The sequence below is a fragment of the Lissotriton vulgaris genome, chromosome 1_2 (genome assembly GCF_964263255.1).
Source record: "Lissotriton vulgaris chromosome 1_2, aLisVul1.2, whole genome shotgun sequence".
NCBI lineage: Eukaryota > Metazoa > Chordata > Amphibia > Caudata > Salamandridae > Lissotriton > Lissotriton vulgaris.
Window position 1 is genome coordinate 830,455 of NC_141686.1, and position 22,999 is coordinate 853,453.

At 46.9% G+C, this 22,999-nt stretch overlaps 1 protein-coding gene across 3 annotated transcripts in view; it reads left to right on the plus strand.

The window, feature by feature from the left end:
- PARVB (parvin beta) overlaps window positions 1-22,999 on the plus strand; it is a 543,452-nt gene that overhangs the window by 362,713 nt on the left and 157,740 nt on the right. For all 3 annotated transcript variants that reach the window (XM_086952727.1, XM_086952729.1, XM_086952728.1), the window contains exon 7: window positions 15,342-15,400. In XM_086952727.1, the coding sequence (XP_086808853.1) occupies window positions 15,342-15,400 (59 nt within the window). The remainder of the gene's footprint in view (window positions 1-15,341; window positions 15,401-22,999) is intronic.

Here is a 22,999-nt window from a genome sequence, read left to right on the forward strand (position 1 = left end):
AATGTTCCTGTGTCCTTCTGCTTCTCTATTTGCAAAGCTCCATTCACTTGGAAGGCAGAGTAACACGCCGGTGTGAAACAAGAATGGGCTAAATATAAGAAAGTGCCTTAGGAAAGCAAGTTACTACTCAAACAAGAGATCTCACCTGGGAATAGCTGTGGGGCAGAGTACAGTGCTGGAAGTGGTAGTTCAGTTTAAAGGAATCTTGGACATGGACTCTGAAGAAAAGAGGTCAGCAGGCTGGAATGGATAAGTGCGGTGGATGTAATGGGCATGTGTGACTGGACAAGTTACAGAAGCAAAAATAGTAGTAAGTAAGGGTTTTATAGTGGTTTTAGGGTTCAGAGCTGGGTAAGGGTATGGGGTAGGAAGGGGTAAATGTAGACTGGTAGAGGAGACTAAGAAGAGATGGGATTGGAGTGGAACTAGTACCAAAACAACTATCGTTTTGATGAGTAAAGGGTGTTTCGGTGGTCCCTAAAAAACAAAAATATATAATGCAAAAATGGAAGCAGGGAACTCTTGTTAGTTCACAAAGTTAGGTGTAGAGTATCTCCTTTATATGGGAGACCCTACCCTACCACACCCAGACACTCTGCCAGACAAACAGACATTTGAGGTGAGCAGATTCAAAGTTTTTAAGCACAGGATTCGCAAAGTGCCATTCATATGGAACTAGAAAGGCTGGGCTTCGCATTGGTGGTTCCCCGTGAGTGGTTGATGTTATGTTGCGAAGAGGTGGGCTGGCAGTGCTTTGCATAGATTATTGGTGGGAGGGGTGAAGTCTCAGTGCGTACAGGCCCGTTCGCAGTCGCAAAATGCTCAATTGCTTGATTTCAGCTTGCTGAGCCACACTAAGGGTCCAGTACCTGAGGGGCACAATTGGGGGACCATGACATTGCTGCAGCTGGATCCAAGGGCTGGTGGGTAGCCTTTTATTTCCCTGAGGATCCGATCAGGAGGCAGGCAGACTAACCCTTGGAATCACTCTGGTGTTCTGGGTCCAAGATGAAGTTGCAAATCCAGTTTTTCCACACCAGGCAAGAGACAAGCACGCCAGCACAGCTGGCCAGTAGTTCCTTTCGAGCAACAGTTCAGCAGAATGGCAGCCCTTTCAGCAGCATAGCAGTCCTTCCTGGCAGAGTATCCACAGTTCCAGAAGTGTTCTGAAGACTTGGTTTCTGAGGTCCAGTGTTTATATACAGTTGTGCCACTTAATAATAATAATAGGGAAGTTTGTAAAAATAATAATAGGGAAGTTTGTAAAGCGCCTGGTTACGCACACCGGCGTGTCCCCGCGCTGTGGTTAGTAGAAACAGTAGGCCCCGAATTATCCTCATCTGAGCCCCGAATATTGCACAAACAGATGGGTCTTGAGCTTTCCCCTGAACCTTGCCTCTGATGGTTCCAGGCGGAGCTCCAGCGGGAGTTTGTTACAGCTCTTTGCTGCAAGGAACCGGAAGGACCTGCCCCCAAAACGGGCTTTTTAAATTTTCAGGATCTTTAACAGGCCAGTGCCTGTCCATCTCCGTGACCGAGCCGGTCTGTACCGAGTAATAAGACTCTGTAGAGGCCCTGGTGCTTTGCCTCCCATGATACGGTGGCACATGCACAGGGCCTTAAACTCAATTCTTTTCCTGATCGGGAGCCAGTGCAGTGCCTGCAGAGCGGCCTTCGAGGCAGATCTTCTAGGGAGCCTCTGGACCAACCGGGCTGCGGCATTCTGTAGCACCTGCAGACGGTCTAGGCTCCTAACCGTAGCACCCAAATACAGGAGGTTGCCATAGTCCATTCGTCAGGTGACCAGGGCGTGCACCAGCGTCCGTCTAGCATCCGTCGGGAGAAGGGCCAATACCTTCCGCAGAGCTTTGAGGATCTCGAAGCACACCCCCACCACCCGACTAATCTGTGGCGCAAATGTTAAGTCCGAGTCGAACCATACGCCCAGATTCTTAGCTTGTTTGCAAGGCGCGGGGACTGGTTCCAAGCAGGAGGGCCACCATGCCGAGGACAACACAGACGGGCACCCCCCCTCCCCCACCACGAGCACCTCTGTATTGCTACCATTGAGCTTCAGGCAGTTGGTAGACATCCAAGAGGCAAGCTCCTGCATGCACGCTCTGAAGTTGGGTGCAGCCAGACCAGGTGAACGCGACGGGGAGATGACCAGCTGCGTGTCATCGGCGTAGGACACAATACGCATGCTGTAGCCCTCAACTATAGCATCTACAGGAGAGACATAAAGATTAAATAGAGTCGGGCTCAAGGCCGAACCCTGCGGAATGCCCTGATCCAGGTTGATCACTCTAGAATAGTGATTGCCCTGCCTAACCTGGAATCCCCGATTAGTCAGGAAAGACTGAATCCATTTCAACGCTGCCCCAGAGATCCCACCCTTATTCAGACACTGTAGCAAGGTGAAATGTGCTACAGTGTCGAAGGCTGCACTCAGGTCTAGGAGGATAAGGGCCATGGTCTGACCCTCATCCGCCCCCTATCTGATGGTCTCGACAGCCATTAATAGTGCGGAATCCGTAGAGTGGCGGGGTCTGAACCCAAATTGGTCGAATGGAGCAGATTACCTTCCTCCACATAGGTCATAAGTTAGGAATTCACAACCTTCTCTGCCACTTTGGCCAAATAGGGTAGCAGCGAGATAGGGCGGAGGTTCTCGATTTTTCATAGCTAATATTGGGTTTTTTCTGGAGGGGTAGCACTACCGCCTGCTTCCACCCTTCATGCACCGTATGTGTCCTAAAAGATACCTCTATCAGATGTCTAATAAAGGGCTCCAAGATCTCAAGGCTATCTGTAAGCGGTTTCGGTGAAGCCGGATCCCTCGGGGATCCCGACTTTATCGAGCCGCAAATCTGTCTTAGTGCCTCGGAGGGTGGGGGTTGTAAAGTTCTCCAGTATGTCCAGTCCCCCACCCTCCCGCTCCACCTCCACAAACTCAGATCCCATTTTTATTTCTCCTGAATAGGAGGAGTAGATCGTGGCCACTTTCTCCGAAAAGAATCCCGCAATGTGATTGCAGGATTCCACTGAGCTTTCCATGGGCATGGTAGAAGGTTTGGCCGCGGAAATTTCCCTGTAGATCTTAAACCGTTCTTTCGTGGAATTTTCCGTCTCCCCAGTTCTCCCTGCGTAATAAGCTGCCTTTGTCCTTCTAATAAGTCCATGGTAGGCCCTTCGCTTAACTATATATTCCAGTTTTGCCTGGTTCAGAAAGGCCACCCTCCACTGCCTCTCAAGATGTTTACATTCGGTCTTTGTGCAAGGTAGATCGTCATTGTACCATAGAGCCGATTTCTGTGACCGCCTACTCTGATTGTTCAGACATAGCGGGGCTGTACTATCCAGGGCATTGAAGATGCATCTGTCCAAATTCCTATACGCGGATTCTATATCCATACCACCTGGCCTCCCTCCTTTAGCCAGTGCAGCATTGAACTTGGCCTGGGAGAATTTGGCCCAGTTGCGACTGGGGTAATTTAATAGAGGCTGTTCCTGAACTCTAACTTCAGGAATTCTCACCACAAAGGGCACGAGGAAGAGGTCCGACCAGGTGATGTGGATAGGAGAGTTTACTTCCACTTCCCCCCAATTGGCGAAAATGGTCCTGCTGATGGGTGGGGACCCTAGCTTGTAGGTTAAGCTGAAGCGACTTCAATTCCTGACAGAAGCCTGCCACCCCTCTGTCAAGTGAGTTCTCAAAATGTATGTTAAGATCTCCTAATACCAAAAATGTGTCCCTTCGAAGGGCACCCTCCATAATATGAGACATCTGAGAGACCTGCATTGGCTCCCCGTCAACAAAAGAATCACCTTCCGCCTCCTCACCCACGCACACAAAGCCCTACACGATCAAGGCCCTAGCTACCTCAACAACCGCATCAACTTCTACGCTCCCAAACGACATCTCCGATCAGCCAGCCACGCCCTCGCCGCCGTCCCCCGCATCCGAAGAACGACAACAGGAGGAAGGTCCTTCTCCTACCTGGCCGCCAAGACCTGGAACTCCCTACCGACCGACCTGCGCCTGACCCAAGACCACCTCTCCTTCAGGAAGAAGCTCAAGACCTGGCTATTCGAGCAGTAGCAGCACTCCCCCCCCCCCCACCCCCCTAGCGCCTTGAGACCCTCCGGGTAAGTAGTGCGCTATATAAATGCCTGTGATTGATTGACTGATTGAATACCTTCCACCAGACTGTCAATAAATCGGGTGTAGAGGCCTGGAGGTCTATAGACCAGGAGTCCATTTACCGTAGTGCAAGGATTTATCCTAATGGTAAGGGCGCCCTTCTCACTGTCCGCTACAGTTAGCTGTTCCAATTGACAGCATAGCGGCTGCTTGAAAACAATTGCAATTCCCCCCCCCCCTCTACCCGAGGCCCGGTCCAGCCTGACCACCAAGTACCCCACACTTAAGTGGGTAGTGGCATCTACTGGCATGCCTTTGAAGTGCACAGATGTCCTGTCTTCCTGCCCCTGGCTCCAGACTAACTACAGGAGATATGCAGCCCTTTGTGTGGGGACAGGATGCTTATGAAACACTGCTAAAAATACCAGACATTCAGTGGGAGGAGCTACGATACCAACCAAGATGGCCGCATAGTCTCCCGGCTCCGCTGACCTCCGTCCTACGCTCTACTATCCTGTTACTTATCCTGCTTACCCGCACCGGATCTGTGTGTGTGATCCGACCTGCATTCCAGGGGTGCAATCCCGGAGTTTTTCCGCCGTTGTGGAACGGAGCTACGTCGAGTGTTGCATTGAGGCCTAATCCAGCAGGGAAGCCGCGGTCTCGAGTGCTGGCTCTGCCGGGTCCGAGTTAAATAACAACGGACTGCTGAATGTGGTTGGGTCCGGTCTCTGGAGCACTCAGACTTTTTTGATTGTTTCGCTACCATCAGCTGCCTGGTGCCCTACAGTAGGTGAGGTGACGAGTGATGCACGGTGCTGTGTGGGGGGTCCCTGACCGGGGGCTCGGCATTCACATCGCCGGTTACCCCGGGTCGGTGCCTCGCTGCGTACTACTGCTTGCTAACCGTCAGTCCCTCATGGCTTACTCCTGCTCCGCCTAATATTGCCCCAGAGAAGGCGCCTCTCCGTGGGGACCACCATGTTGGAGGATGAAAGACATCTAGCGGAGCAGGCTTGAACTGGCCCGTCTCTACGAACGGTGCTGGAGGCACTTATGGCACTTAAGGGGACTATTGAAGTCCAGACTTGCAGTTTGCGGTCGGCGATGGATGGACTCACAAGCCTGAGACCGGAACCTGTCTCGACACCCGCGACCCGGCAGCCAGCCCGCTTTTCAATAGACGTTTCGGGGACGTATCTTGACCCGGCGCTGGAAGCAGAGTTTGCCCCTATTGTATTGGATCTACCTGAATGTACTGTGCCTGGCCACCCAACGTTTAATGTGAACGCTCTGGCGCTTTTCTTAACCCCCGATTGTGTATCCCTCTGAACATTTACATGCCGTCCCCATTTTGGAACTTTCCACTTTCTATCTTTTGCTGTTTTGGACCGTATCGACTCCCCTCCCCTGTCGGTCCTTCAAGATGGCGGATGGGGTAAAGCTTGGCTTCGAAGGCAGGGAGGGGCAACATTGGTACCAGCCATCTGCATCGGGACCTGCCGTTCTTTTCTCATCCGTGTACTCCTGTTTTGTAGACTTTTGCAGTACTTTGTGGAAAGGGCTTTCTTTAATTGACGACTTCAGTGAATTTGATCGACGGGGCCAGGTTTGAGATTTTTATCTGGGTCTCTCATTGTGGTACTGTGTTTAACGGGATTGTTTTATTGACCTAACGGAGTCCGGGGCGGGGCTGGCTCTGACGGAGGAAGGAGACCGGGAGTCCGTAGAAATATGCCCTCCTCCGCTTTCCCTCATCGAGTGGGATTCTTTGCCTTTTCTTCTCTTTCCCTTTCTTCTATATTTCGGGTTCTGGTTACTGGGCGACAGGCACGCTGCGAGGGGGGTGGCCGTAGTCATCAGCAGGGGTGCAGGGTGGGGGGGTGGGGGGATGGGTGTTCGTTATTATTTTTGTTCTATGGCATCTTTTTCCTTCTCTTCCCTTGTCTTTCCCCCTTTTTTTCCTTTTCCGGGTTAGTGTAGTGGGTTCGGCTTTCTCACATCCTTGTTTCTACATCTGTGCCTTGCCCTTCCTTGTGGTTTTGGTGCTATGGGGCGGACGATAATGATGGCGTAGACGAACAATAATGTGCTAGCTTATCCTGGGGCCGTATGTCTTAACGCCGTTGACTTACATTATAGTGAGATTATTTTGAAAACGTTATTTTGCTCGCCCCCCCCTTTGTGATCCGAGACACTGTACGATACCTGATCCTTTCTACTTATTATTGTAAAATGAAAACCTCCTATCCTGTTTTCGAATTGAACTGCTTTGGCAACTGATGCGCTTTGTGGTCGGGGTTTCTATGCTCCCCAGGGAGGCGGGTTCGAAGTTGGATAATAATAACATACTGAAACGCTAGCGGCCAGCCCTGGGGGTTGTAGGCCCTTGTCTGTAATTAATTGCAAATGTTAAATAAAGGTTTTCACAAAAAAAAATACCAGACATTTGTGGTGAGCTGGTTCAGAGTGTCAGTGGTGGTGTAGGATGGTCCATATAAAGGAGCTGTATTTGTTCAGCGCTCTAAGCCTGAAAGGGTTGTGTCTTGACTTCTTCTTGGTGCTCCCTTCTGCCTGGACAAAGCTATACCTTTCTCATGAGCTATAATAAGAGTGAAAATTGTATCAGGGATGTCCTTCTATTAATTTCAGATTTGCTTGGTCGGTATGTTACTAATCCAAAGCTGTAATACTGTGCCTGGAGTGGTAGATGGCTTTTTTCATTTTTCAACTTATCAAGGGTTACCACTGTGCTAACCCATTTTGTGGAGTACTCCCCAAACGTTTTGGCCTTCACCCTCCAGTTTTCTGAACCTGTTTTTGGTTGGCTTCTAGGAGTCTGCACACTTTAGCACTGCCAACCAGTAAAATTGGCTTCCACCCAATAAGCACATTTAATGTACTTGTAAGCCCCTAGCAAAGTGGTACTACATGTACCCAGGGCCTGTAAATCAAATGCTACTAGTGGACCTGCAGCACCAATTGTGCCACCCTCTTCAGTAGCCTTTTGAAGATGTTTCAGGCATGCCAATATAGCTTGTGTGTGCAATTTTTAATTGCCATTTCGACCTGGCAAAATTAACCTTTTGAGATCATCAAAAAAGAGAGAGTTCCTGTGCACACCCTTGTAATCCATATTGTTTGTCCGTCAATGTATAAGCCACTGCTGCACATGCAGCCCGAGTGCGTGTTCCACCCTATTTCACACATATACATAAACCTTAGAACAATTGGAACGTGTTTACGATCCTGTCGCAGGCGCACAGCTTCAAATTAATTGTTAATGTTAGTTTTCAAATATTCCTTTGCTTAATAAAACATAGTACTCCGAGGTTTTCCGTGTTACTTCATTTATTCTTCAGTATTTACATTGCACGTGTGAAAAATAAGTCTTTAAACAGCTTCTTGTGCCTCAGATATGCTAATCCAAGCTTTTTTTCTGGGCATCAATTTACAAAAGACAAACTTCTTCTTCGAAAGTGAATCATCTGTTACCCAATGCATTTCAAGCTTATACAAGCTCTTCTTCAGGGGTTTCACTATAAATGGAGAAACATATATCAGTGAATTGCTTCACTCAAACCTTACGAATATACACAATGTACTTTAAAAAAACATATCACATCATTTTTACTTTGTCTGTTGCACCTAATCAAAAACAGCGTTTTCCCTCTACAATCGTAACTTCCAAGTTACCTGAACAGTGTCCTAAGAATCCCTTGATTTTAATCTATCATTTGGCTACCCGAGCTCAGTAGTGTCGATATTCAAACTACCTGGTATATCAACCCACCCGCTTTTTATCATAAAAGACCCCAAACTTCCACAGTTATTCTTCTTTTAACATACCTCAATCAACGTTTAATGTGAACGCTCTGACGCTTTTCTTCACTGCGGTTGTTTGCCTTGTTATTCCCGCTCAGTTTTTTAAACATCGAAGAATAACCCCTCCTTTTTCTAGAAACCAATCATGCACCTCCAACCATTAGCATCCCCGCCTCCTGACTACCCATTCCATAATGCACTGTTTTCAGTCTTCTTCAATAGCATAACTAACCCAGTCCCTTATTACTTGAACACATTTAGCAATTCAATGCGGTTTACTATACTGAACATTTACACGATTGCACCGCCCTCCCTCCCGATGGTTTTTTACGCTGTTACAAGCTGTTCTTGGTGCTTAATTTATAACGATTCATGTGAAGCATGGATACACTTATTCGCAGTACTTCTTGTATAAAGTCAACAATTCAAATCAAGGGATTCTTAGGACACTGTTCAGGTAACTTGGAAGTTACGATTGTAGAGGAAAAACGCTGTTTTTGATTAGGTGCAACAGACGACAAAGTAAAAATGAGGTGATATGTTTTTTTAAAGTACATTGTGTATATTCGTAAGGTTTTAGTGAAGTAATTCACTGATATAGGTTTCTCCATTTATTTTGAAACCCCTGAAGAAGAGCTAGTATAAGCAGAACAGATGATTCACTTTCGAAAAAGAAGTTTGTCTTTTGTAAATTCATGCCCAGAAAAAAAGCTTGGATTAGCATATCTGAGGCACAAGAAGCTGTTCAAAGACTTATTTTTCACACGTGTGATGTAAAAACTGAAGAATAAATGAAGTAACACGGAAAACCTCGGAGTACTATGTTTTATTAAGCAAAGGAATATTTGAAAACTAACATTAACAATTAATTTCAAGCTGTGCGCCCGTGACAGGATCGTAAACACTTTCCAATTGTTCTAAAATTAACCTTTTGCCAGACCCAAACCTTCCTTTTAATACATTGGTCACCCGTAACGAAGGCCCAGAACAGTCCAAAGGGCAGTGCAGTGTATCTGAAAAAAAAAATAAACATGTACTTTTAAGTTTTACATGTCCTGGTAGTGAAAATGTATATTTATTTTTCACTATTTCACGGTCACGGATCTGCAAGGCGGGCAATCGGACATTGGCCGATGGCCTCTGGCTGAGGCCAGTTGGTGGGACTATTTTTGGCCTACTAAGGCCTCCATCCCTGGTGCACAGTGTGAAAGGCTGTTAATGCCATAACAAATATGACCCCATGCATGTGAAGTCAGTCCAGGGGGCTAATGTTGGCGTCAGAATGACAATGGGGTGCATCGCTCCGACTGTCACATCATGAGGTGTGCCTGCCCTCAGGCTCCCTCCAGATGTGACCGAGTCTGCAAAAAGCATACTGATGGGAAGCCACTGGCCCCTTCTTTTCAGGGGATTGCAGCAGGGGAGTGGAGCATGGGAATATGGGTGTTGGTGAGAAGCAGTGAGGGAGTTCTTCAGTTCACTTTCGTCCTCCTCCACTCCATGCGAGCAGCAGAGATAAATCAGTCTCTGCTCTTCTCCTTTGCCTGCCAGATAATAATGCCTGCAGTCAACAGGGACAGGTTGTGGCCTTAGTTGACCTAAAAACTGGGAAACCAGGTTCAAGTCCCAGCATCAGTTTGACATCCTGTGATCTTGGGCAAATCATATTATGACCATCTGTGATGTTATCTGGTGCTCACATAAAGCGCTCTAATTCCTCATGGCCTAGTTCATGCCAGAGAAAACTGTATGTAAGGAAAGTGACACCATTTTTTTTTTGTTTTTGCATTTACACAATCATTCCAGAACACACACGTGATGCTAGATGCAAGTTAAAAAAAAAGACCCACAGATGCAGCTTTCACCAGTCTCTGAAAATTGGAGGGCTTCTCTTAAGGACTGCAAAAAATAAAATGATTGTCATAGCTCTGTGCCATATGCTATTTCTCAGTATACATGAATCAAAACATCCACGGCAAACATATGGATAAAAAAAATAATTACAAATGAGTTCCTAGTATTTTTGATAATTCTGTGCTGTTAAAGTATATATATTTTCACTGGAATCTTAATTTTCGTATTTAAGTACTGTCCATATGAGCTTCAAAATACTTTATTACCGCAAATGTTAGTCATCATTTAGTTCCATTTTTCTAAGTACATTGCGAAAGGTTGCGATCTGCAAATGTGGGTGACTTTTTATTTGCTAACTGGGCTGAATTGTTTCCAAACCAACCCTGCTACTGCAAGGCCTACTTCTCCCATGAGATAACTTTGGAGCTGCCTTATTACATTTAATAAGCTATAACTTCCAATTGGGAGCTGTTAGATAAGTCAAGCATATAGTATATGTTGTGGGCAAAATATTAGATATCTTCTGTTGTGGTTTGGCTCCAGAGGAGACAACAAACATTCTTGGTTAAGGTTTAAGTACTTATTGAGGTAATAATCAAAATGTTTAAGATTGTTATTCATTGACCTCCTGCTACTGCTCCTGAGGGTCTTCCATGTCAAGGACTTGCTTTGTTGATGTGAAATGTTGCTAGGTCTGTTAGCAAAGGAAGATTATTAGCCAAGAAAGTCCAGTGTTAGAACTGGTGGATTTTTCCTAATTCCAGTAGTATCTATTGCCTTAAGGAATTCTGCTCAGCGGTAAGTTATTCGCAGACAACATTTTAAATAAATTGTGCAAGAAGAAACAATAGTGCGGTAAGTGAAAGCTCTAGTCTCTCTACATTGTTGAGTATTGGAGCGTAGATTGAAATAGGATCTTATTTCTTTAATGTAGATTTTATTCATGCCATTTTTCGGTCTCGCCTGAGCCAGCGCATGCGCTGCATGCGATACATTTAGTAGTGGGTTTTAAAAAGTCCTACCAAATGCTTTTTGCTGGCATGGAGCTTGCAGTTACGCACACATGCACGAGCGGAGGCGACATTGCGCGCGCACCATTCGCATCCTTTTTTTTTGTCTTTTAGCGCGCGTGCACACAACGCCTGCTTCTCCCCACCACATATCGCGTCTCGCAGCCGCTCGCGTGCGGCCAATGGTTGTTGGATTTATGAACGTGCCGTGTTTTTACATCATCTTGTCTTCTCCTTGTTGTCTCCACTGAAGACTGTCCCCCTAAGTGTCCACCTACTTAACAGGAACGGTAACAGACTTATTCTTAATTTTCTCGCGGCTGCTCGCGAGCCCTCGGCCAATGCTTGTTATTTTGACCAATTCTACCATTGCAACATTCACCTATTTCAAGAGCCCCTACAACATACCCAGTCCGGGAACCACTACCAACCAAACTCCAGAGCACCGCGACCTACTCCCATTGCGCTTACCAACCAGCACAGAGTACCAACACTCAGCAATTTACCAGAAATCTTCCCTCACAAAACTTACAGCGGACTCCATAGACACAACTCCCAGCTCCTTCCCCACCCTTCCGACACTTATGATATATCCTGTGGGCACCTTCCCAATGTGAAACGCCTCCCGCACTAAAAGTGGGGCAGGACGCAAACCATGTAGAAATGTCATCAGCGCTGTCCCTTTTCCAGCCTTAACCTTGCCAGCTACATAATATTCTTCCTTTTCCGGTTCGAAGCAGAGTAGAGTACAAAAGAGGACCTCTCTACGTCAAATGCTAGAAGAACTTCCTGAACATAAGAGTGCTGATAGGTGTGAAGCGTGGACGAGCGCAGGCCAGGAGCAGAAGTTATTAGAATGCTGTATTTTTCTTTTGTCACTCGACCCCACAAGTTCCTTCTAGGGAAGAAACAACGTTATTGCAGCTGCATTCTCAATGTTTCTTTTTTCTCAAAAGATGACTGGGAACCCGTGGTGGATGTGGAATGGCTACGGTTCTCCATGTGCTCCACAGCAGTGTTCCCAAACCATTTAGCACCGCAAACCCCTTTTTAGAATGACAAACTTTCACGACCCACCCAAGTTTAATTGCCAAGAGGTGGCGATTTTTAATGTAACTAAAGCTTTGCATGGGAGCGCACTGTCCTTTTCAGACAGCTAATTTTCTATTGAAATGGCCACTAAATTCGCTCAGACATACTGTTTTACTGATAAAACTATTCTGCACACAAGGGATCATGTGTGGAATCGTGTTTAAGTGAATATTCACATTTGTGCATCTCCAAGTGAAGTGTCTTGATTGGTTTTGCTCCTACTCAAATCTTTGGTTCCATCACACTTAAGAATAACAAAAAATGTGTTTCATTTTTGCTTTCCTACCTGCTCAATGTGTACAGTTTATTTAATTTTTTGCACTTCCATGTAGCGCAAACTCAACCCAAAGGTACTGTAGTGCTTTACAAGAGCCCCAGATGCATTACACAAAGATACATTCATTTTTTGATAGGGATGGGGAGAGTAGTGATTTACCCAGAGTCACAGGATGTTGAGTGTTCGCCAGTCTCGAACCTGGTTCCCCATTACCAAAGTCGGCAGCTCCGGCTGTTATGACACATCCTCATTTCATTTACAGCTATTTACATTTTGTTGTGTGTTACAAAACATTGCATCCTACAGCCTTACTGTTGACACTCTGTACCCCAACAAGATTGCCACATAATTCACTGTACTTATCTCTCTCGAACTGCAAAGTGAGAGAAGTTTGTAAACACCAATAACGTGTTAAACAAGCATTGGCTTAGCCAATAGGTCTCGCCTTTGGGACCTTATAAGTGCTTAGCCATGCAATGGTTGATATTGTTGCACCAAGGATATTGTGCTGCATAACTAAATACTTCTAAGGTCCCAAAAGCGAGACCTATTGGCTATGCCAATGCTTGTTTGTGTTTATCACTGAACACAATAGCTACGTACAGAAGAGTTGGAACCCGTTTTGCCATAAGTATTTGGAACGATTCGATGAAAGCACTACCTCCATTAATATTTGCAAATATTGTAAATTGACCAAAATATCACTTGCGGAATTCAAATATTTTTGGAGAAGCACTTTAATTTCTTCTGGTTCATCTGTTGCAGTCAAGGACCTATTTTTGGACAAAGCAGTAGTGAATCAAGAGCTAGACTGTATCTCACGAGGGTGTACGTATCAGAACCAATCCTCTTTTTGTTCAGAAGTTACTGCTTAGAAAACCTCACCCCATTGGTATATGTATTTTATTTATGTACCTCTAAATATACACAATCATAGCAAGAACACTGCGTTTTGCTTAAAATGTTTTAGCTTCTTCTCAATAAATGCAAACTGAGTCACAAACAGCTGCCTGCCGGTCGTGTGTGTTTTTCTGTAAAGTTTTTCTTACGTTTACCTATGTGCATGGATTGTTATTTTGAAAGCATATTTTATTGCATTTTTTGCTGTGAATCATACCTATAGGTGCTTCCTTGTTTTTTTTTTTTATTCTAATCAGCCAGGTAAACCACTATTTACAAGGCTCGCCTTAGGTTTATAATATTTTGTCAGCCATAGCAAAACATAGCATGGATTATTGCTCAAAGAGCAGAAGTACATATATTCGGAAAAGCAATTATTTTGTCATGAAGCATCAGCTTGTCGGTTTTTCAAAAAGCATATGCATCTTTCATGTTGAATAAATTATTGCATTTCTCCTACACAAATCTTGCATTATTAAGGAAAATCGCCTTTCAAGATTAGTGAATAAACTCGGTTCCCCCAGGCAAAAGCTCGACAAGTTTAAGAAAAGTCACTATTTGGCTTGAAACACCAATTTAATTTTAGTTAATATGCTTAAGTGCACCACACCTTGACTGCCATGTTTATCAAGTACACACGTGTAGTATTGCCAAACATAGCCACGTTTTGCTTCCATGCCCGCATGCCTTTTTATTACAACCACATGCTAGGGATGGCTGGCATTATTTAACGAGCAGTGAAAAGCACACCATGGTTTTGACCACCTTTGTACCAAGACCACCATCCTCCTGGGAGAGGTTCCATAATGACAAGGATGTCTGCAGTATCCTAAGGGTTTCATCATTCCTCTAACAGCCACCCTTATGCAATGACCACCATCATGTTAAGCATGTAATAAGGATCCCCACAATATGCCAAGATTAGCACTATTATTTAAAGACCACCATCATGATAGAGATGGGCGCTGTAATGCAAAAATATGCAAAGAAATCGCATTATTATGTCGGGGCAACAGTTAGATAGGACGGTGCTGTATAATAGCTGGGAGGCCCTCCATTGTGCCAGTGGTGGGTCTCATCTTGCTAAAGGCGGCCCGTCAATGATCGAGTGGGTGCACTATAGGCCACACGTAGAGACCCAGGATCTCGGTGGTCAGTTGGTCACCAGCGAGGGAGATAGCCTGGTCAGAGGGGCACACACCTGTCTTCCTCTCACACACACAGATACATACACATGCACACACACTCACCGTAGCTGCATGTCCCAATTTCTTCCCTCAGAAACCAGTGCCACTTTCTTGTTTCCTTTACTCTTCGCAATGCTCGCCCCATCTGTGCCTGCACTATGGTTCTCGGCTCTGACAATTGTGGATGCAGGCCTCCTTACGCACACAACCCACCTGCATGACTGCTAGCACGAGACCTGGCTTCTTAACCACTCTGAGGGTCTGGGAATGTGTAGAGCTGCCTCCAGCAGAAGGTTGGACTGTGCTACTCCAGTCACTCAAAAAAACTGCATAAACTTTGGATGTGCTTTGCCCAAATAACATTTGGTGCAAGCCTGATGTAGGGCCAATGAATGCAATATCTATTAAGGTTCTAGAGGAGTAGTACTAACAACTGACACATTTGCAAAATTGTAAGACGGATCGGATGCAAGTGTTCATGGTTTCCAGAATAGGAGAGGTTCAAGTCTTCCATGTAATTATTCAAACCATCTGGGCTTTCAGTATTTACTCAAGTGCATTCCATTACATCATTTGTAGCTTATCCGCGCCAGGAAGCACAAACTAACCATATACAAATAAGGGTTAGCCACATTCAAAAGTTGCCTAGGTAAGTCTAAATGAAGTGGACTGGCCTAGTGCAGCTAGGAGTACGGCCAAGCATTTAAATCTGCATTTTACTGTAGTCCATATATAAATGAGGTTGCATGCGTCGTTGTTTAGAAGAAATGTGGTCCAGCTATTCAGGTTGTATTGCCTTTTGTAGAGCAGCATCAATAGTCCTGTGCATATGTGTGGCACTAGTCTTTAATGTCAGAAAAGAGCTAAAAATCAATGGGATGGAATGTCCCTCTTAGAACAGTTGTCGAAGTCAAACATTTGAATGGTCGTTTTTTGATATTGGTTAAGATTAAATGTCTCATTGTAACTGTAGTGCGTGGGATAGGTCGTGGTTGTTGCTAACATCTTCTTTTTTTACTTACTCATTTAACCTTTTTTTTTTATCTGCGTAGAAACGAGAAGGTTTGCTTCAGACCGCCCACGTGACGGAGGAACTCACGACCACAACAGAGTAAGACGGAAATGAAACCCTTAACTAACTCAGCGGGCAAAATTTGACCAGATACGTCTTCTGCTCTCTGGGGAAAGATGTGTGAAAACATGTTATAGATTCCTCTTAATAGAGGAAGTGGAGAAACTCTTCTTCCCACGCAGCTTTTCCCTAGAGATGAGCGCCAAGGCTTGTTTTCTCAAGAAGGAAGTAATGTGAAGAGATCGCCTTGGCATCTGTATTAACTTTTTGGCAGCTCCATTTAAATGGGCTGGTTTGGGGACTTGTGTAGAGAGCGTGTAAAAGCAGAAATACAAAGCGCCTGCTGTGTTCCTCGTTTTAACAACGTGATATGCATTTAAATGGAGTCGAAAATGTCCCTACTATTCTAATTTTGCACTGCTTCCCAACATCAGTTCCAGGCCCCATCCGTCCATTTGTCTCATGAACATTTCGGTTTTATTTTTCTTCATCCTGACGTTTCAGTGTAGCAGCAGCTCGGGACTCTTTTTGTTTTTCTTTTTCCCGTCTCTCCAGGGGGCTGATGAACATTGCCTTCTTTGGTGTGATTTACATGGCAGCCGCATAATACATGTCCATGCCCCTACTGTAGAGTCCAGAGCCGCATTTGTTCATGTATATTTGTCATGTCTAAGATTAGGGTGTTTAGCGTAATTGGTGCATATATTTTCTCATAACGTTTTGTTTTTATTTCAGCAAACCTTTCTTATCTTATTGCGTTCTTTAGTGCGTCACTGTCCTCCAGCTGATTAACAGTTTACCCCTTAATTGGAAACTTTTCTTCCTTCGATGTCGGTTCACTAAAATGCTTGTTTACTTGAAGATGCATACACGACCTTTGACCCTCATGGTGAACCTTTTCGTCTCATCCTTATCCCGGCGAACTGCGTAGTGCGGTGCGAAGGAGGTCGCTCCCCTCGTTGCTCCCAGCCCTAGCCTGGTATCGTAGCGCTGCTCGCACTGCTTCTGCTGCACTCGCTTTGAGATAAGCGGCTCTGCCACAGCCTAATTGGAGACTGTGCATTGCTTGTTGATCAATTGGACATTGCTGCCTCTGCATTCGATTTATTTGCCCCGCTGTGCCGCTAGACTGCTCATTGGTTATTTAATAATTTTCACATTGCTGCCTGTGCCTGCTTGCAAAATCGTGCCTGATTGCGCCGATCTCACTGGTGTTTTGACCGCCATTCCTTGACCTGTGCCCCAAGCTCGTCCCGGTTGCCTTTTGGCTTGCAGGCATTTTGTTGTTGTTGTTGTGACCCCCAGCCCGGCTCTCCGCCCCGCTCCCCGCCTCCCAGCTGATCCTCCCTCGCCCCTCCCACTATCCACATATGACAGATGCCTTTCCGCACAGCGTTCACGCGCAGCGATCGCGCCCCATGTGCGCCGAAGGTGCGCCAAAGGTAAGCCCGTCTACGCCTGTCCGCGCCTGGACCGCGCCCAGCGCCAGACCCCCTGGTCCTCGCAAAACCCACTCCACCCGCACTACGTATGATGCCGCTACCCTCCTTTCCCTTAACCCCGGCTGCAAACCACAATGCTGCACGGCTACCCCAGGACACACTCATGGACCCTTCGCATGCCACTCCTGCAAATTCGCCAGCGTCAGGAACCAAACCAAACCCACGAACCCCAAACACAGCTCTCACTCTAACCACCTGAAGTGCATCTTGCTGAACACCCGATCGGTCCATAGACACACCACTGAACTCTGGGACCTACTCGACACCACAGTGCCGGACGTCGCCTTCCTTACAGAAACCTGGATGAACGTCTCATCAGCGCCCGACATCGCCATAGCCATCCCAGACGCTTACAAGATCATCCGAAAAGACCGCACCAACCAAACAGGAGGAGGCATCGCCATCGTCCATAAGAACACCATCAGAATCACGACCAGCTTCGACGATATCCTTGCAACCGCCGAACACCTCCACTTCCAGATCCACACCAACCCCAGGACCACACTTAGAGGCACCCTCATCTGCAGACCACCAGGAACCCGTAAACAATTCAGCGAAGACATCACTGACTTCATCAGCCCACATGCCCTCGCCTCCAAGAACTACATTCTACTGGGAGACCTCAACTTCCACCTGGAAAAGAAAAACGACAGCAACACCACCACCCTTCTGGACAACCAGGCCAATCTCGGACTCAAACAACTTGTTGACACCCCCACCCATGTAGCCAGACATACGCTCGACCCAATCTTCACCTCCAGCAAACACATCTCCTTCGATCACACCACAGCTCTCCATTGGACGGACCATAGTTGTGTTCACTTCAGCTACAAAACTACCTCGACCCACAACCCCCCACAACCTATTCCGCGAAGAAACTTGTACAAAATCACCACCGACCAACTCCTCACATCACTCAACCAAAACCCTCCCGCCCTCTCATCGGAACCAAACCAAGCTGCCACCAAACTCAAACAATGGATCACCCACAGCGTTGAAGAATTAGCACCCTTGAAAAACCAACAAACCAAACAGGGTAGCAAAAAGGCCCCCTGGTTCAACGATGACCTTAAGAAATCCAAGAAACTATGCCGTACTCTCGAAAACATGGAGAAAAAACCCAACCACTGACAACCTGACCACCTTCAAGACAGCCACCCGCAAACACCACCAATTGATCCGATCCACCAAGAAATCAGCATTCAAGGATCGACTCGACAACAACGCCCATAACAGCAAGGAACTATTCAACATCGTCAAAGAATTTACCAACCCCACCGCAGCCTCAAACGACATTACTCCCTCCCAAGACCTTTGCGATTCGTTATCCTCCTTCTACAACAAAATCGCCGACATACATAACAGCTTTGAGAACATTTCCAAAGAACAGTCCACTCCACCCACCTCCGAACCTAAACCACCATGTAACAACCTTAGCGCCTGGAACCCAATCACCACTGAAGACACCATCTGCCTAATGAACTCCATCCATTCAGGTTCGCCAACCGACCCCTGTCCCCACCACATCTTCAACAAAGCAGACTCCATCATCGCACCCCATCTCAGTGAATTCATCAACTGCTCCTTCAACTCCGCAACCTTCCCAGAAAGCTGGAAACACGCCGAACTCAGCGCCCTCCTGAAGAAACCCACAGCAGACCCCTCTGAACTTAAGAACTACCGCCCCATCTCTCTCCTCCCATTCCCTGCCAAAGTCATTGAGAAAGCCGTCAATAGCCAGCTCGCTGCCTTCCTTGAATCCAACAACTCCCTCGACACCTCACAGTCCAGCTTTCGTGCCAAACACAGCACGGAAACCGCCCTCATTGCAGTGACAGACGACATCCGAACACTACTGGACAACGGAGAAACAGTTGCCCTCATCCTACTCGACCTCTCCGCCGCCTTCGGCACAGTCTGTCATAGCACCCTCATACAACGACTCAGCAACATCGGCATACAAGGAAAAGCCTTGGACTGGATCATCTCGTTCCTCGCCGGGAGAACCCCGAGAGTCCGACTTCCCCCATTCAAATCAGAGGCCACCGAAGTCATCTGCGGAGTACCACAAGGATCATCACTCAGTCCCACCCTCTTCAACGTTTACATGAGTCCACTCGCATCCATCGCGCGACAACACAACCTTAACATCATCTCTTACGCTGACGACACCCAGCTGATCCTTACCCTAACACCGCCAAAACCAATCTTCACGAAGGCATGAAAGAAGTAGCCGAATGGATGAAAAAACAGCCGCCTAAAACTTAACTCAGACAAAACGGAAGTCCTCATCCTAGGATCATCCCCCTCTGCCTGGGACGACTCATGGTGGCCATCGGCCCTGGGCACAGCACCCATACCCACAGACCACGCACGAAACCTAGGCTTCATCCTAGACTCCTCCCTCTCGATGACCAGACAAGACAACACCGTCTCATCCTCTTGCTTCAACGTACTTCGTATGCTCAAAAAAATCTTCAGTTGGATCCCCTCCGAAACAAGAAAGACTGTCACCCACGCACTGGTCACTAGCCGACTGGACTATGGAAACACCCTTTACGCCGGAATCACAGCCAAATTACAGAAAAAACTCCAACGCATCCAAAACGCATCAGCCAGACTCATATTGGACATCCCTCGCCAAGATCATATTACCGGTCACCTGAAAGACCTCCACTGGCTTCCCGTCAACAAGAGAATAACGTTCCATCTCCTCACCCACGCACACAAGGCCCTCTACAAACTAGGACCCGAATGCCTCAACACACGACTCCTTCTACACACCCACCCGCCAACTAAGATCCTCCAATCAAGCCCTCGCCGCAGTTCCGCGCATCCACAGATCCACCATGGGAGGAAGATCCTTCTCCTACTTTGCGGCCAAGACCTGGAATTCTCTCCCCTCTCACCTCTGCCTTACACAGAACCACATTTCCTTCAGAAAGGAACTTAAAACCTGGCTATTCGACAAATAATGCACCCCCTCCCCCAAGCGCCTTGAGACCCTCTGGGTGAGTAGTGCGCTATACAAATTACTGAACTTGAACTACTGTACAGTGCTGGATGCTTGTCCGCACTGTGCAATCATTGCAAACTGCATCTTGCACAGTGCAAGCAGTCGTTTGCTGCAGCACGAGTAGATTTGTACTCAAGCGGCAGCTTTCTCAATGCGGACTGGGAGTTTCTCATCGCGAGCGGTTGCGAGCATACGTGACCACTCGCAATGAGAAACCTGACCTCCCTGCGTTGAGAATCTCGCCGGGAGGTTTATTATCCACGGAGGAAAAAGTCTCGCCGGGATGTTGATTTTGCTCGCTCGCAGTCGTCAACTTACGTTGAGGACCGCAGCAAGCAAAAAATGCCTGCTACGCTACACGTTTTTGCACTGTGCTACGTGCAATTCACATAGTGCGTAGTAGCGCAAACTACGCACACTCCACGAGCATAGCATAGTACTACGCCCAGGGTTAGCAGATTCTACTCCTGGCTGTCCTTAAATGACGTGCTTCCTTTCTCCAGCCGTGACAGTAGTGCCTACATCTATTCTTTGTCAGGCATGGACGGCTGTTTGTACTGTTCAGAGTAGGTACCGTACTGTACAGAAAAAGTAAGGCCTTTCTGCTTGGCTGTATTTGTAACAATCCCCAACCACAGGCTTTGTTAATGTGGCTTTGTTTCTTGTCATCTGTGCTTTTGAGATGTATTGTGACATCATTCTTAGGATGACCCCTTTGCGTAGACCACGGGTCAACACTGCAGCCATTCTACAACCACTGACCCTGCAAAACCCAAGATGCCAGATTCATGCCCATGAAACAGAGATGTGTTATCCTGCGGTGAGAAGGCTTTGGACACATTTTATCTTTCAAAGCACAATAGTGATCATTTACATTAAAAGTGCTTCTGGTATTGCAGAATAGTTTCAGCTGATTAGCTAACACACATGAAAGGAACTACTTAGCAGAAACACAAGCCATCTCACCACTTGTGGCCACCTCCACCTTGAGACTGTTAGGCCTACAATGGACCATATCCACAACACTGAAAAATGGATTTCGATTAAAAAAAATTACATATGCCACACAATTCCCACCCACCCATTTTTAGGTTTCGCCTGGGGCCGGAGCTTCTAGCTCTGCCCAGGAGAAATCTTATGTCCCTACAGTGTACTGCTTAGTCCCGCCTCTGCTTCCATTGGCTAGCTCCATAAATGGAGGCTAGCCATTGGAACAGAGATCTGTCCGTCATGGCCGGACCAGATTCGTGGGCGTTCCTGGAATTTTTTCCCTCTCCACCCTTTTCGCCTCGTCATCGCGGCCGTGGGCGGGGTTTATTTTTTTTTGTCGTCCGTTTGTTTTCTTCCCATTCCGCGGCCTACCGCCGCCGGAAGAAGTTCAGGTGAGTGCCCTTCCCGCCCCCCTCCCGCTGACCATGCGCCGTTCCCGCCTCCCCCCTCCCGCTGTCCATGAGCCGTTCCCGCCCCCTCCTCCCGCCGTCCGTTCCCGCCCCCCTCCCGCTGTCCGTTTGCCCGTAGGTGCTTGTTCTCCTCTTCCCCCCAGTGTATCCCGTCTCTCCTCCAAGCTTCTAGTCCTAGGGGCAAGGCTGATTTCCATTTCAAGGGGTCTCCGGTGCATATAGCAGTGTTGTGCGCGCATGTGTGATGGCACTCTTCACACTACAGCCGGCTCTGATTGTGCCATCTACATACGTGTGTGTTTGATAATTTTTGACCTTGATATTTTGACAGATTCCACTCAACTGTTAAAGTAATAGCGTTTTACCATTTCCTGAGCTGGCATCTTCGAGATAGCATAAGAATAATTTTGAAAGGTGTTCTATCTTTTTTGCGTATGGAGGTTTGTGAAAAGCGAGGCGGATTTAAAAATATCAAGATGTGTAGGCAGGCTTTCTTGTTCGCTCGTCGTGTTGTGGGCGGAGAAGCCTAGGAATGTGCTCCGATAAGGGCGAAGTCCTCTCACAGGCATTCCTTAAATACCAGGGCTGTGACGCAGCGCCGGCCCTTGCATTTGATGCTGGTTAAGGTGGACCACGGAGGCGGTCAGGTGGTGTAATGGCGTGCGCTGCCCCCTCACCCAGCACCCCTGCTCTGATCAGTGCTAGTTACTGAACTCCTTAGCTCTTGTTTTGTCTCAAAGGCGCGAATTGACCTAGTGTTGCCTGCCTGTATGTACGGCTAACCCTCCCTCTGGGCACATCCAATCTTGCAAAGGCCAGTGCCTTACACGGGATGATAAGGGTGGTTGGCCGGGCTGGCCCCAAAATCTTCTTTGGCTCGAGAAGGCTTTACTCTTGGCCTTCGCCAACGTAATTAATACATGTGAAATAACATCCTGTGTTTGGCAAATTCATTAACGAGGACCCACAGGGCAAATCATTATTTAAATCAATAGGCTATTTCATTTAACAGTTTATTTAGAGCCTTTATCCGGGGGCAAAAGCAATAGAAAACAATTTGAAAAGGTAAGTTTAAAAGTAAGTAGCAATACATTGGTTATTCAGTTGAAATAAAATGTTTTAAGGCCTGTAAATGTCACTAACCGACTTCTGTGCCACTTCATTGTAGCAAGTGACCTAAAGAGTTTTTTTTTTTGGGATTCAGCTGGTGAATGACTATCAGTCATTCACCAGCTGAATCAAAAAAAAAAAAACTTATGGACCCTAAATTCCTGTGTCCATTATTTGCCTTTACCTGGCATGGTCCTCTCAGAGCACTGAGCACTAAGCCTCTTGCATCCGCTGTTATTATTTCTGGTATATCGCACGCAAATTCCGGGTCCATCAGATATTTCCTACCAAATTCACCCGGGTTTTGGTTTCTTCTCTCATATCACTCCCAAGTGCTTATTTCATTTATCATTGTCCAGTGCCATGCTTTTGGCCAATGTGACTTTTTCTAAGGCCTGATTAGTGCATCAGACTTCAAAGGAAGCCGCTCCCCGCCCCCCCATCAGACTTCAAAGGTATGCGCTCCCCCCCTCTGCCACAGCAATGCCGAGAGCTTTTTTTTTTGCATCCATTTCACGGGGTAGCTGTATTTTGTTCGGCGTTCTCTGCACCGTTCTCGTTTTTTATTTTCTGGACGAAAGTGAAAGCCTACCGTGCTTGTTTACAGTAG